Source organism: Lolium rigidum, chromosome 5 (genome assembly GCF_022539505.1).
Source record: "Lolium rigidum isolate FL_2022 chromosome 5, APGP_CSIRO_Lrig_0.1, whole genome shotgun sequence".
NCBI classification, from domain to species: domain Eukaryota; kingdom Viridiplantae; phylum Streptophyta; class Magnoliopsida; order Poales; family Poaceae; genus Lolium; species Lolium rigidum.
This window is the reverse complement of record NC_061512.1, coordinates 265,352,949-265,368,390: the sequence shown is the minus strand read 5'-3', so window position 1 is coordinate 265,368,390 and position 15,442 is coordinate 265,352,949. Positions and strand designations below refer to the sequence as shown.

The 15,442-nt window shown below is 41.9% G+C and overlaps 1 protein-coding gene across 1 annotated transcript; it reads left to right on the top strand.

The window, feature by feature from the left end:
• Positions 1-2,174: 2,174 nt before the first annotated feature.
• On the top strand, positions 2,175-3,870 carry LOC124657613 (wall-associated receptor kinase 3-like). The gene is made up of 3 exons (XM_047196136.1): positions 2,175-2,526; positions 2,795-3,742; positions 3,797-3,870. The coding sequence occupies exons 1-3, from the start codon at positions 2,175-2,177 to the stop codon at positions 3,868-3,870; spliced, it is 1,374 nt and encodes a 457-aa protein (XP_047052092.1).
• Positions 3,871-15,442: the final 11,572 nt, after the last annotated feature.

The following is a 15,442-nucleotide window of genomic DNA, read 5'->3' as shown; positions in this document are numbered from 1 at the left end:
TTGGATGGAAACAACCCAACATTGGTCATCGGTTATGTGGGTTATTTAAGTTAACTTAGATCAAATGTGCTTATCGATTTCATGTGCTCTAGAGGCACACCTTTCTTGTATTGTTAACGTCGTTATGTAATCTGGTTAGTGTAAATTAATTTTGCTCTTATCCTCCATGACCTAAATTTCTACTATTAAATTGCAATCGGGTGCTCGTACGATGTACATCGTAACCGAAAGGAGAAATGTTGAATCAGCTTCCTACCCCTGGCCAAGAAAGAAAACCACACGTAGCAGGCCCGCACCAAGCCACGATCGCCATTAGGGCATGTACAACGCGGACGCCAAGGATGGGCGCTAGGATCATCTTCCTGGCCGTTAGGCTTAATTCCTTGCCGATCCGGGGAACGAGGCTTGCGTCGACGCTAGAATAGGAGCCGACGCTCCACTTTTATCGCCATCAGCCAACGCTTTTTTTTTCCAACAGCAAAAGCTATCCACGTGCGTAGAAATCATCGTTTTTAGCGTCTCTGTTAGCGACCTGCGTTGGAAGACAGAGCCCTTTGTAGTTTTTTTCTTTTCTATAGATATTATTTTGTATTAATTTTAATCAGTTAAGCGCCTTCCTAAGCGTCTAGGGTTGTACATGCCCTTAGCCACCACAACTCCCTCCCCTCGCGTACTGCCACAAGGTGCCGACTCGAATCCCCCCCCCCCGCGTGGCGCCCTGGTTCACCGACGAAACTCCTCCAGCGCGCTATCACGACCTCAGCTGCCCCGTTGCCCCAATTAAAGGTGGGATGTGCGCGCTCGTGACGGTGTACACTTGTTCCTATGTAACGCTCTGCCTTGGTCGTATTTGATGATTTTTTACGAGCTTTTGTCATGAGTGCCAAACAAGTAAGGATTTTTTACAACTAAGTCTGGTTATTTCTTTTTGTTTCGCGGGGCGAGTTTTTGAGTACCCGAAAAGTAACATATAGTTAAACGGGCTGAACGCATGTTGCCCTGGCACCTTTATCCAGTCATGGTACACTAAGATGTCTCTAGACCAGACAGAACACGAATCTCATTTTGGGATGTATAAATTGGGCCTAACCATCCTTGTTGACATGTAAAAATCCCCTAAATAGACATGTAATTTGAAATATGCCGAAATCACGAAAAAACGACCAACCTTCGCGAAGGTCTGTGCAAGGCTCCCAGCCTGCTGTTGTGGTGCCAGAAAAATTTCAGAAAATAGTCCTCCTGCTCGCCACTTGCCGCAAGGAAAAATAAAGTAGAGACGAGGGATGAGTGCGAAGCACACGAGAGAGTGGGTTATCTCAGTTTTCCTGTTTTTCGTGATTCATTGTTCAAAATGAAATATCTAACTGTTCGTCTGAATTGGGAATATAGTTTTCACTTTTAACATGCTCGCATCGAGATCTTAAAAACTAGATCCCATATTAATAGGTTTTGTGAAATATTTTTTCGGTGTATTTCCCACGACATTTCTACTTTGGACGTACTTTTGAGTTTCAACGTAGTTGTATTTCAGGTTCCTAGATTAGGTTGTACTTTGGGATTCTGCACAACTGTACTACGTTGTAATTTGGGTTTCAGCACAATAGTATTCTGTTTACTTTGGGTTTTAGCACAGCTGTAGTTGGTGTACTTGGCCCAGGGCTCCCGACCTGCCGGCCTCGCTTTGCTCCGGCATTAGCTTTCTTATTAAATTCGGATCAAGTATAATATTTTAGACTTACACTTTCTTAATGAGTTATAAAGGCGAATCACCGTTGTCATGTAAAGCTAGCTAACAAGATGCTCCATGATTCTACTTTATTCTGGTTACTCAACACGTACATAATGAAGCTTTTCTAGCTGTATTAGCTACTGCTTCTCCGAAGCTAACCAAAAGACGTACGCGCTCATCATGCGCATGTTTGGTGAGACCGTCTGTGTGAACAACAAACACGCAAACGTCATTAACAATGTAGTTTTCTTTTCTTTTGCGATTTTGCGAGGATGTTGCTGTTGACAATCGGGAAAACTACATGATTTTGTACATTTAGCTTGTCTGAAGTTGGTGAGGTCCGATCATCTAAACCCCCGCGTATATATACGCTACTTAGCAAGCTAGCGCACGTTATTTAGCCAGCTAACCTACTACTGTAGTAAGTTATCATCTGAATACATCCATGGGGCAAACCACTCTCTCGGCAGCAGTGATCATAGCGGCAGCGGCGCTGATGCTCTCCGCTGGAGTCCGAGCTCAAGTGGTGGACTCGTCGGGCACGTCCTGCGGCGGCGTGACCCCGCCATTCCGGCCGGCCAGGTACAACCAACTGGGGCTCAACCTCACCTGCGACCGCACAAGCAATCCGCCACGGCTATTCCTCGGTGGCAGCGGCGGCCACTCGATCCGTGTCGTTGACATCACCCTGCGGAACGCCACCGGCGCCATCGTCAACACCACCTCCCAAGAATGGAGCGTCGCCTTGCATGTTGTCGTCGCCAGCTCAAGTGGCTGCCCTCGGTGCAGCAGCAAAGGTTACAGCTTAAACTCTGCCATTTTTTCATGCTGGTGTACATTATCAAACAATTTTTTTTTCTGTTCCTCGATATATTGTTTGTTTTTCAAACTGTGTACTATTTTCATGACATTAACGAATTTACATTAAACATGTGGCTTGTGAAAACTACAAATCACGGTTGCGAATACGAATAATCATCGCATATACAATACTGCAAAAAATAACACAAATATGTATATATTCTCTCTGAGAATGATTATGTATGTATCCCCCATTTTTTTCAGGTCACAGTACTGGTTTAATCATCGGTCTATCTACTGCTATTGGTACTTGCCTTCTTCTCTTATTTCTTTGTGCGATATTGCTAGTTCGTAAGGTTAAGGAACGAAGGGTGAAAATATTGAAGCAAAATTTTTTCGGTCAAAATCGTGGGCAGTTGTTGCGGCAGTTGGCATCTCACAAGACAGGCATGGCCGAGAGGATGATTATTTCTCTGGAGGAGCTACAGAAAGCAACGAACAACTTTGATGAGACTAGGCAGCTCAGTGTAGGAGGAAATAGAACCGTGCACAAAGGGATTTTGTCGGATCTACATGTTGTGGCCATCATGAAGTCAAACATCATGGTCCACAAAGAAATTGAGGAGTTCATAAATGAAGTGGCCATACTCTCACAGGTTAATCATAGAAATATCGTAAAGCTTTTTGGATGTTGCCTTGAAACGGAAACTCCTTTGCTCGTCTACGAGTTTATTTCCAACGGAACTCTCAGTGATTATCTCCACAGTAAACCGCTACGATCCATATCTTGGGTAATCAGACTAAGGATCGCAACTGAAATAGCCAAAGCTATTGGTTATCTTCACTATAATATTTCTGTCCCAATAATACATAGAGATATCAAGTCTCCCAACATACTTTTTGATGAAACCTTGACATCAAAGGTGTCCGGATTTGGGGCTTCAAGGTATACTCACGTAGATCGAAGAATGGAAATAAGAGCAGTACAAGGAACTAGGGGATATTTTGATCCTACATACTATTATACCGGAAGACTAACTGAAAAAAGTGATGTTTACAGTTTCGGAGTAATTCTTATTGAATTACTTACTAGGAAGATACCAACCACATATGTGTCTTCAGGAGGTGATGTACTTGTTGTACAGTTTGTTGCACTATTTGAAGATGGAGATTTGGTTGAAATACTTGATCCACAGGTTCTGCGGGAGGGAGGTAGCGAAGTTGGACAAGTAATTGCTCTGGCTGCGACATGTGTAAAGATAACAGGAGATGACCGACCGACCATGAGACAAGTGGAGATGTTGCTCGAAGGCCTCTCGGCACATGTGAAGCGTGAATAGTCATATTGCACCAAGCAACTTATTAACTACATAAGGACAACCTCAAAATGAAGAGATCACTTGGTATATAGTTCGCAAAAGATTTCTTGTTCACAATATTGTATCCCGTAGCTTTGTTTATATGCATCAATTGAACTCGGAAGTTGTTAGTGTTTCTGGAATATGTATACCTTTTGTTGAAAAATAAATGTATGAGTGCTTGACTTCAGAAATGTCATTACTTGTGAAGTATCTCAAATAGTCAAAATTTATACATAGATATGAAATGTTAATAATTTAACACATGTACCTTTTGATTGATGTGGTGTGAGTTGGAAGGCAACATTACAACCTATTGTTACCAATCTACATCCGAGGCAGAATACATGCTATTGGTGAAGCTTGGAAAGAGTTTGTTTGGTTAAAAGATTTGTATGCTGAGCTTTCTAGACATGATTCTTGCATTAACTAGTTTTATGACTGTCAAAGTGACATATACCATACTAAAGATCAAAGGTTCTATGAGAGGACAAAGCACATTAATTCAACTACCATTATGTTTGCGACATTGTTGCACAACGTAAATTAAAGGCATGCAAGATTAATACTCATGATAATCATGCTGATATGATGACAATGTCAGTTCCTCTTGCCAACTTTGAGATTTGCTCGAGCTTGGTTTGTATAATTGTTTATCCCAAGTAATTATTAGTGCTAGCAAGTGTTTTCGTTGTTGTTTAGGAAATTATTGAAGTTCAATTTGTCTGAAGGCGGAGTTTGTTAAATTTTGATCCAAATTCATAAGGCTAGATTCTAATGAGCGAAACGATCGAGGCCCGTTGCTAGAGGCTTGGGCTGACGATTGGCCTGGCTTTGGTGGCCTTGGCATGATAATCTACGTGGATGGAGGCATCGCCAACTCTCATCCGTCGATGAACAACCCTGGATTCAAGGGCATCGAGCCGCCACAATGATGGAGGGGCTCATGCGAAAATTACTATAATTGCAACATGAAGCTCATCGGGGCTAAAAATTTCTTTGGCTTGGAACCGCCTTTGGACCCTGCCGATTGGCACGACACCAACGTGATGACCATTGATACGTCTCAAACGTATCTATAATTTCTTATGTTCCATGCTACTTTTATGATGATACTCACATATTTTATACACATTATATGTCATATTTATGTATTTTTCGGCACTAACCTATTGACGAGATGCCGAAGAGCCAGTTGCTGTTTTCTGCTGTTTTTGGTTTCAGAAATCCTACAAAGGAAATATTCTCGGAATTGGACGAAATCAACGCCCAGTGTCTTATTTTTCCACGAAGCTTCCAGAAGACCGAAAGGGAAACGAAGTGGGGCGACGAGGCGCCGCCACGCCAGGGCCGCGCGGCCAGGCTAGGGCCCGCGCCGCCCTGTTGTGTGGGGCCCTCGTGTCGCCCCTAAACCTACCCTTCCGTCTACTTAAAGCCTTCGTCGCGAAAACCCCAGTACCGAGAGCCAAGATAAGGAAAACCTTCCAGAGACGCCGCCGCCGCCAATCCCATCTCGGGGGATTCAGGAGATCGCCTCCGGCACCCTGCCGGAGAGGGGAATCATCTCCCGGAGGGCTCTTCATCGCCATGATCGCCTCCGGATCGATGTGTGAGTAGTCCACCCCTGGACTATGGGTCCATAGCAGTAGCTAGATGGTTGTCTTCTCCTCATTGTGCTATCATGTTAGATCTTGTGAGCTGCCTATCATGATCAAGATCATCTATTTGTAATGCTACATGTTGTGTTTGTTGGGATCCGATGAATATTGAATACTATGTCAAGTTGATTATCAATCTATCATATATGTTGTTTATGTTCGTGCATGCTCTCCGTTGCTAGTAGAGGCTCTGGCCAAGTTAATACTTGTAACTCCAAGAGGGAGTATTTATGCTCGATAGTGGATTCATGCCTCCATTGAATCTGGGACAACGACAGAAAGTTCTAAGGTTGTGGATGTGCTGTTGCCACTAGGGATAAAACATCAATGTTTTGTCTAAGGATATTTGTGTTGATTACATTACGCACCATACTTAATGCAATTGTCTGTTATTTGCAACTTAATACCGGAAGGGGTTCGGATGATAACCTGAAGGTGGACTTTTTAGGCATAGATGCATGCTGGATAGCGGTCTATGTACTTTGTCGTAATGCCCAATTAAATCTCACAGTACTCATCATGATATATGTATGTGCATTGTTATGCCTTCTTTATTTGTCAATTGCCCAACTGTAATTCGTTCACCCAACATGCTATTTATCTTATGGGAGAGACACCACTAGTGAACTGTGGACCCCGGTCCATTCTTTACATCTAAAATACAATCTACTGCAATACTTGTTCTTTACTTGTTCTTCGCAAACAAACATCATCTTCCACACTATACATCTAATCCTTTGTTTACAGCAAGCCGGTGAGATTGACAACCTCACCGTTACGTTGGGGCAAAGTACTTTGATTGTGTTGTGCAGGTTCCACGTTGGCGCCGGAATCCCCGGTGTTGCGCCGCACTACACTCCGCCACCAACAACCTTCACGTGTTCCTTGACTCCTACTGGTTCGATAACCTTGGTTTCTTACTGAGGGAAAACTTGCTGCTGTACGCATCACACCTTCCTCTTGGGGTTCCCAACGGACGTGTGTCTCACGCGCCATCAACCATCGCGGCCGGGAACTTCGTCGCAAATGCTAACTTTAATGGCCTCGCCAGCGGAACCTGGATATCAGCCATCATTTTGGCGGTGCATGATGAGGTCGCTGTCCACTGGCGGAAGCTCCAAGGTGGAGCGGAGTCTGAAGTTAGCCCACAACGTGCCCAACATGGAAGCCAGGGGTGCATGGGGGGGGGGGGCATAGCCCCCAGCGGTACAAATCATCATCACTGCTTATTTATACCTCTTATTAGCAGCTTGCAATAATATGGTTATTATCATATTTCCTTGTTATGATAAATATTTATACTCCACGCTAGAATTGTATTAAGTAGAAAAATTAATACTTGTGTGGTTTGTAAACAACACTATGTCCCTCTATAAGCCTGTACAAGACTAGTTTGTTGGTTGATGATGGTTAAGGTTTCCTAACTAGGCCATATACATATGTTGTCAATTAGCAACAGTGTCATGTCATTAGGAGAATGACATGATGGACAACACCTAACTAAGCAAAGAAATATGAACATTTCAATGTTTAATTGTTGTAGCTTTTCAATATCAAATATATCAATCCTTCGATCATTAGATTATGGTACTCCCTAGTACACGAAAAATACTTTGAGGGCATCAAACATCACTTCGTAATTGGGTGATCATAAATGTCTTTTCGGGTATCTCAGAAAGGGCTTGTTGGGTGGTATGTCTCAAGCGTGGGATTTATCCATCCATGTATTAGATAGATATACTCAAGGCCCGCTTAGGTAACACACATTCTAAATCGCTTGCAAGCACATGTCTAATGGGTTAGTCACAAGTAAATGAGGTGTTACAGTTAGGGTAAAGAGTACTTGCTGCGAATAAGATTAAACTAGGTATGGTAATCTGATGAGTGAATCTAGTCAGCGCAATTTTTATGACAAACCTAGTTTAAGACTAACTCGAGTCCAATTGACAAGTACATGGGTAAACCTCTGCAAATTGCAAGTATCATGACTAAATCGAGCCACACGCACAAGTACAAGGACTACTAGCTAGTGTATTTAACTCTTGCAGGTTTGGGCTTGGACGGTTTCGTCTGGCGAAGTACTAGGCTTTCTCAGTTGAAAGGGGTTGTTAGGCTGAGACAAATAATACATACATCATAAATTAAGAAATATATCATCTTTATTTCATATCATAATGTTGCTAGGGTTTATCCATCTCCCCAAGAACAAGGGAACTACTCACTTATGGAGGTAATCAACATCATCATAATAATATGCATGGTACACAAATGCATGGATGAATACTTGTGCAATTCCACAATGAGATCTAGGGATTACAACAAGAATGGAGGTAAAGGGATGTAGATGTTGACGATGATGGTGGTGATGATGATGGTGATGATGAAGACGATGCTTGAACCTCCAAGGATGTTCGTAGTTGCACAGATCGATGCCCTCTACTAGTTCCTCCTCTGGATCCCTTCCGGAGGTCAGGTTTTCACAACTTATGGCCTTTCTGTGTGTTGGATCTCTGATCTGTCTACATGGGTGAAGTTATCGGACAGCCAATACGGGCGGGTTGTGCCCATATCGTTGCTCATTAAATCTCTGGCTTTTGTCTCTTCGATGGCTTTTCACCCAGACATATGAATAAATATTCAAAACACTTATGCAGCTTCAGTTTGGTGAATTTATCTTCAAAAATATTAGCTCTAAAAGGTGCTTCCATTGCTTCTTAAAATTTCGGTATCGTGATGAAACAAGCGTAGAAGGGTGCGCACGAGGGCGATAAAATTCGAAAATCCTAATGTAACTAGAGCAAAAACTATAAGGTAATAATGCTGCAATTTAGACTCATCAACATCCCCAAGTTTAAAATATTGCTGGTCCCGGTGCAAGATAGCATCCTAATGGACAAGATCATCATGTTCATGAAGCGTGAGTCGATAAAATTAATGAGTCATTGGAGCAATTGATCGGCAATAAAATATATAGAACCAACTGGGTTCTATCACACTTACACATATCAAATGACTTAAATGGCTTCCACACCTCAATAGTAATTGTTTATTAGAAGAAAAATTTGTAACATGATCTAGAGTATTTTTAGTGCAACTGAAGGAGTTTTGCGAGGTGATCTCAAACATGCTAGGGACTTCGTACATTGGTATGGGTTTAGAGTTTGAAGCTATCCTTCTCAAGTCTTCTCATGGTCATGTATACGTATACTTGATCTTCTCACAAATTTGCTTTTGTCCCATGAGAAAAATTAGACATATTTTCAAAATCTCATGAGAAGGTTCAAAATAGATTAAGAACTTTTATGCCAAATCTTATATAGTATATGAAATAATTCGCACTTGGTAGTAATATAATTTCTTTACATTAACATAATTTCTTTATTGAAATAGTACACCGTGATCCCAGTTGGATTTCCCGGCAGAGGTTACCTAATATGCTTCACGCGTGAGCCACAACAGATCACCTTTGCACACGCTCGGATCTGTCTAGCAGCTGGAAGCGCTCACATGGAGCGTTCCTTCTCAGCCGAGCCTGGCCCTGGCCGGGGGCTATTTTATTTCGAAACGGAAGCCCTGGGCTACTTGAAAAAGTTTGCTATGAAAGAAAAATTCTCGTGGGAAACTAATGGAGCTTTTTTTTACCACTGAAATCTTTCTTTTGGGGGGAATTTACCACTGAAATCGGGGAAACCACTTCCTGATCGAGGTAGTGCCAGTTTGCGTGCCTTGACCCGTTGGCCGCGTAGTCGCCGATATATATAGAGTTCACTGCATGCGTGTGGATTCTGCTGCACACCACGCGTGATCCATGGTGGATGTGCTGGTCTGGCCATTGTACGTACCATCGATGGTCCGTCCACACTCTGCTCTGAGACTTTCAATCTTTGATTGATCGGCCGTGGAAGCTAGCAGGCATTGCAGGAGACGCGCAGAAATCGATCATAGCTTGGACGACCAAGAGTAGTACTTGTCGGAATAATGCTCGGTGTGGACGAGTCGGATATTCAAGGTGTGGAGTGTATGTTCAAAAAAAAAAAAAAAAAAAAGGTGTGGAGTGGTACTTGTCTGAACAACCTCATTGAAAACAACCTCTATAGTTTTGGCGCCCATCCACCTTGTGTCGTTGGTCACCCGCAAGTACCGTAGATTTACCAGTCACTGAAACTCAAGGACGCCCTAGCTAGTCTTCAAGTCATATTGGAAACGGCAGCGTACAGACTAACTGATCGTCAAGCACAAGTTGACAATTAGATTGCTTCAGATGGACGGCATGCCACAACCAGCGTGCACAAGTCTTTAGTTTCTTTTTTTGACACAAGCTGACAAACACAAATCTTTAGATTCATGATGCCGATGACGATCCGTGGCTGAAACAAGCTGCAAGATATGCATGTGATCACATATGAGTTGTCGGTGATGGATGTGTGGACATTCTTGCAGCAGCAGCGTCGTTCCATGTGAATCTTCGACTGAAACGATGTACCGCTGGCTGCTGCATGTGCGAATTTTCAGTACATGGGTACACTCTTGAACCTAATTATACTACTTACCTTGTCATTAAGTTATATAGTTACACTTTTGCTTCAGTGTCCCCCTTCATTCAAACTTCGGTGAACTGAAACACATGAATGCAAAGATCTTTTCGTGCTCCCTTCGTCCCAAAATGTAAGGCGTCTAAGGATTGGTCAGAAGTTAAACTTGACTAACTTCGATCAAATATTTAGGAAAAAATATTTACATCTACAATATTAAATTGACATATTAAAAAAATATAATTTATGGTGAATCTATTGATATAAATTTAGTATTGTAAATATTCATATTTTTGTGTATTAACTTGGTCAAACTATAAAAGCATTGACTTTTGACTAATTCTTAGGCGCCTTACATTTTGGGACGGAGGGAGTACCTTTTTCTAACCAGGGGTGCAATGATTAAAAGTGAATAAAAAGATATAAGTACAAGCCCTGAGTAGCCGTACGGTCCGTTTAGGTCTATACTGCTCAGACACGCAGACAACGGTATACATTAAAAACCGAAACGTCCGTGGGTAAAATATTTCGTCGGACAAATATTGAGTACACCTAGTATATCTATACGAGGTTGTATAGAACTTGATATGGGTGTTTATAGGCTAGAAAAAGAAGGCACGGAAAAAACTTACCCCTTCAAGTTTTTGTGAGGGGGGACACCGAAGCAAGCCTCATATAGTTATCGTACCATTTGAGAACTCTCGAGGTTCTTTATGCTATTCATTTCAAAGCTTGTTATTTTTTCTAGGTTACATACTTTCAATTTTCAGGTATTTTCTCAAGCCATGTAGACTAACATATTATTTTCTTCTATTATATCATGGAGCAGGCATGCTAAAATTCTTTGCAGTGATGTATTTGATGGGGTTCGCAGAAGAAAACAAGACAATTTTCCTACTCACGTACTCCGATTTTCCCAGATCTATCTAAGAGTAATGTTGTAACGGAGAGTATTTCGGTGGTGTACCCTCGTATACTGACGGTTAACGTTTCACCGGAACGTGGATGATGTAGTCGTACTTCGTCGCCGAACTCAATGTCATGGAGATCCTCGTACAACGATAAGCGCCACAAATTGCAGCACCTCCGTGGTTTCACACATATACGGTGCTCAGCAATGACTTCCGGTTCTCTGATCCAGCCGAGAATGCGAAATTACATCTTCTGGATCGGAACAACAGCAGGACGACGGTGTACTGGGATGGAGTCAAACCCCCACGTGCACAACTCTTCGAGGAACCGTGCGCAGAAGAGAAAACGAGAGAGAAAGAGGGGGGTTCCTGAGGGGGGCTCTCTTTTCCCTCGTGGGAATTGTCTACTCCACTCCCTCATGTGCCTCCGCCACATATAGGAGGAGAGGAGGGGGTGCGGTTATGCCAAGGGAAGGGTTGCAGGTAGGCCAAGCGAGGCCCATGTGCCCCAAACCCTAACCCTACGGCGCCCCCACCCTTATATATTTAATATTAATTCATTTAATTAATATATAATACATATTATTTAATTCTCAATGATTCGAGACACCTCTTGAACCACTCCGAACATTCTTCAGATTCTCCCGGAATCTCTTTTGGTTCTCTCTTCTCTATTTTCTGGTGTTTCCAATGATACCTAAATCATCTCCAAGCATCACCGAACCCTTAAGTATGTTAACCTACGGTTCAGAAGTACTACATACATGATTGAGACGCCTCTCCGATCAGTGATCATTAGGTGAACCGGGATGCCCATATATAATGACCCATGTGCATTCCCCGAATATACCTAAGTCACTGAACCATAAGCCTTGAGTCATATTCTCTTTGTTACTTCGATACCGACACTTGTACGAGATCTAATTATCGGTATCATCATACCTAGTTCTATCTTGTTACCGACAAGGCTATTCAACTCGTTGTTGTGATATTTCATTCTCATGACTTAGTCATACGTTGTGTAGCTTCATGGATGTAATCTTATCGAGTGGGCTTAGTGATGGGATTCGTAGCATAGAAAACAAAAAAATTCCTACCGCAAGAACGAATAACAAGCCAAGATCCAATCTAGAAGATGGTAGCAACGAGAAGATCATGAGACTAACCCTCGAAGATTTCCAAAGCCTACGAGATTAGATCTCGTTATTGTTGTAGTCGATCACTTGCCGCTTTCAAAAGTGCGTAGAAGATCTTGACGGTGCCACAGTCGGGCAGCACCTCCGTACTCTGTCACACGTTCGGTGTTGATGACGATGTCCTTCTCCCCGTTCCAGCGGGCAGCGGATGTACTAGATCCTCCTCGGAAGCCCGACAGCACGACGGCGTGGTGTCGGTGGTGGTGGAGATCTCCGGCAGGGCTTCGCCTAAGCGCTGTGGGAGAAGATGGAGGAGGAGAGAGGCTAGGGTTTGGGAGAGAGGGGGTGGCTAGGGGCGCCGGCCAGGGGGGGCCCTTTGGTGGTGCGGCTAGGTCTAGGCTGCCCCCTCCCTCTCCTCCTCATTATATAGGTGGAATCCCTAAGGCTTTGCCCAAAAGTTCGAATAAGACCCCAATTCAAAACTTCCATATGGACGAAACCTAGGGGGACAGGGACTCTCCCTTTCCCCCCTTTCTTGGCCGGCCAAGGAGGTGGTGTCCACCATGGACTCCACCCTCCCACTTGGTTGGCTGGATAGGGTTGGTGGAGTCCAACCGGGACTCCACCTTCCATGGTGATTTCTTCCGGAAGGTTCTAGAACATTGTAGCGCCTTCCATAAATGCACCGGGTCATTTCCAAACTTGGAAAGTGACTTCCTATATATGAATCTTATTCTCCGGACCATTCCGGACCTCCTCGTGATGTCCTGGATCCCATCCGAGACTCCGAACAAAATTCAAACTCCATTCCATATTCCATATCTACTTAAAACGACATCAAACCTTAAGTGTGTCAGCCTACGGTTCGTGAACTATGTAGACATGGCCGAGACTCCTCTCCGACCAATAACCAATAGCGAGATCTGAAGATCCATAATGGCTCCCACACATTCAACGATAACTTAGTGATCGATTGAACCATGTACATACGATACCGATTCCCTTTGTCATGCGATACTTTACTTGTCCGAGGTTCGATCATCGGTATCTCCATACCTGATTCAACCTCGTTACTGACAAGTACTCTTTACTCGTACCGTGATATGATATCCCTTGTGAACCAGTCACAGGATTGCAAGCTAATTAGATATCATTCCACCGAGAGGGCCCAAAGCATATCTATCCGTCATCGGGATGGACAAATTCCACTCTTGATCCATATGCCTCAACTCACACATTCCGAATACTTAATCCAATCTTTATAACCACCCATTTACGCAGTGGCGTTTGATGTAATCAAAGTACCCTTCCGGTATAAGTGATTTACATGATCTCATGGTCGAAGGACTAGGTAACTATGTATCGAAAGCTTATAGCAAATTGAACTTAATGACGTGATCTTATGCTACGCTTCTTTGGGTGTATCCATCACATCATTCACCTAATGATATGATCTTGTTATTAATAACATCCTATGTTCATGATCAAGAAACCATGATCATCTATTAATCAACAAGCTAGTTAAATGAGAGGCTTACTAGGGACTCTGGTTGTTTCACACAACACACATGTATCAATGTTTCCGGTTAATACAATTATAGCATGGAGTGTAAACATTTATCATGAACAGTAAGATATAACAATAACTATTTTATTATTGCCTCTCGGACATATCTCCAATAGTCTCCCACTTGCACTAGAGTCAATAATCTAGTTTACATTTGTAAAGATATAACACCTTAGCCTTCTGGTGCTTATCATGTTTTGCTCACGGGAGAGGTTTCGGTCAACGAATCTGACATGCTCAGAAACGTATGTATTTTGCAATTCATTTGCGTCTCAACGCATCACTCATTTTCCAAATGAGTCGGCATTAATCGTATATGTTCGGTCTTCTGGTGGAACCTTAATTCCGCGGTCTGAAATATGTCACTTATATTATCACACACAATATAGTTTCAAAGTTCTGACACTGTCGGAACTACACCAAGTTCTCAAAGAACTTCTTGATTTAACATCCTCAGTCATTGTCAAAACAATGACATACTCTGCCTTCGTTTGTAGAATCCGTCACAATATTTAGAACTCATCTAAATCTTGCATAGACTTCTTCTAGCTCATTGTGCTACCTTTTAAACAACACTTAGCCTAATTGAGATTGAAAATTTATTTTTATATGTAACCAAACTAATATCGGTGTAACACCTTACAGCGATTTATTTGTCATTACCCCATACAAAACTATATATATCCTTAGTTCTTCTAAAGCACACAGGGATATTCTTACTATTATCCAATGATCATTACATGAATCATTCTGGTATATGCTCATAACACTTTAGAGCACAGGATATCTAATATTGTACATATTATTCGTGATCTAAAATCACTCATGTGTTTTTACTCATCGAGTGTCAAATACACTCAAGTCTTGTTAAACCTTCACATCGAAAAGAACACATTCTTAATATTTTTATATTGAACTACTTCAATATACATTCTATGCACTTTGACTTAAACTTATTTTGTGTTTCAATCTATCTTCATAGATCTTGACACTAAATATGTTTCAGTCCATATCCTTTCATTGAAGTTAATTCTCAATGAAACCTTTTAATCACATCAAGTATATAATTACATCATTTATAATCAATAATATGTCATCCACATATAATATTATAACTATGTCTTAGCACTCCCACTTAATTTCTTGCAAATGCAAGCATCTTCATCGTTTCTGATGAAATTAAAAACTCTTTGACTATTTCATCCGGTGAAGATTCCAACTCCGTGATACTCACTTCATCCAATTGAAGTTCGTATACCTATCTAGTATTTCACGGACCAGAAAAACTCTTGGTTTGTATCTAGTATACATCCTTCATACACACTTCTGGTAAGGAATGTATTTCTGCCATCCTACTATCATATCTCATAAAAGAAATATGTAGCGATTACTAGAATAATCCACATAGACTATAAGCATCGTTACGGAAGATCTAATCTTATCGTAGTCAACTCTTTGAACTTTGTCGTAAACATCTTTTTGACAAGTCGAGCTTCTTCAAGGATATTCCATCCAAGTCCATCAATTTTATAGATCCATTTACGTTCAAAAAGTATTCACCTATCTTGGATTTCATGGCGCGTAGCCATTTTAACGGAGTCAGGGCCCATCATAGCTTCTTTGTATGTAGTTGGTTTTGTTGGAGATATGCCCAAGAGGCAATAATAAAAGTGGTTATTATATATCTTTGTGTTTATGATAAATGTTTATATGCCATGCTATAATTATATTAACTGAAACATTGATACAT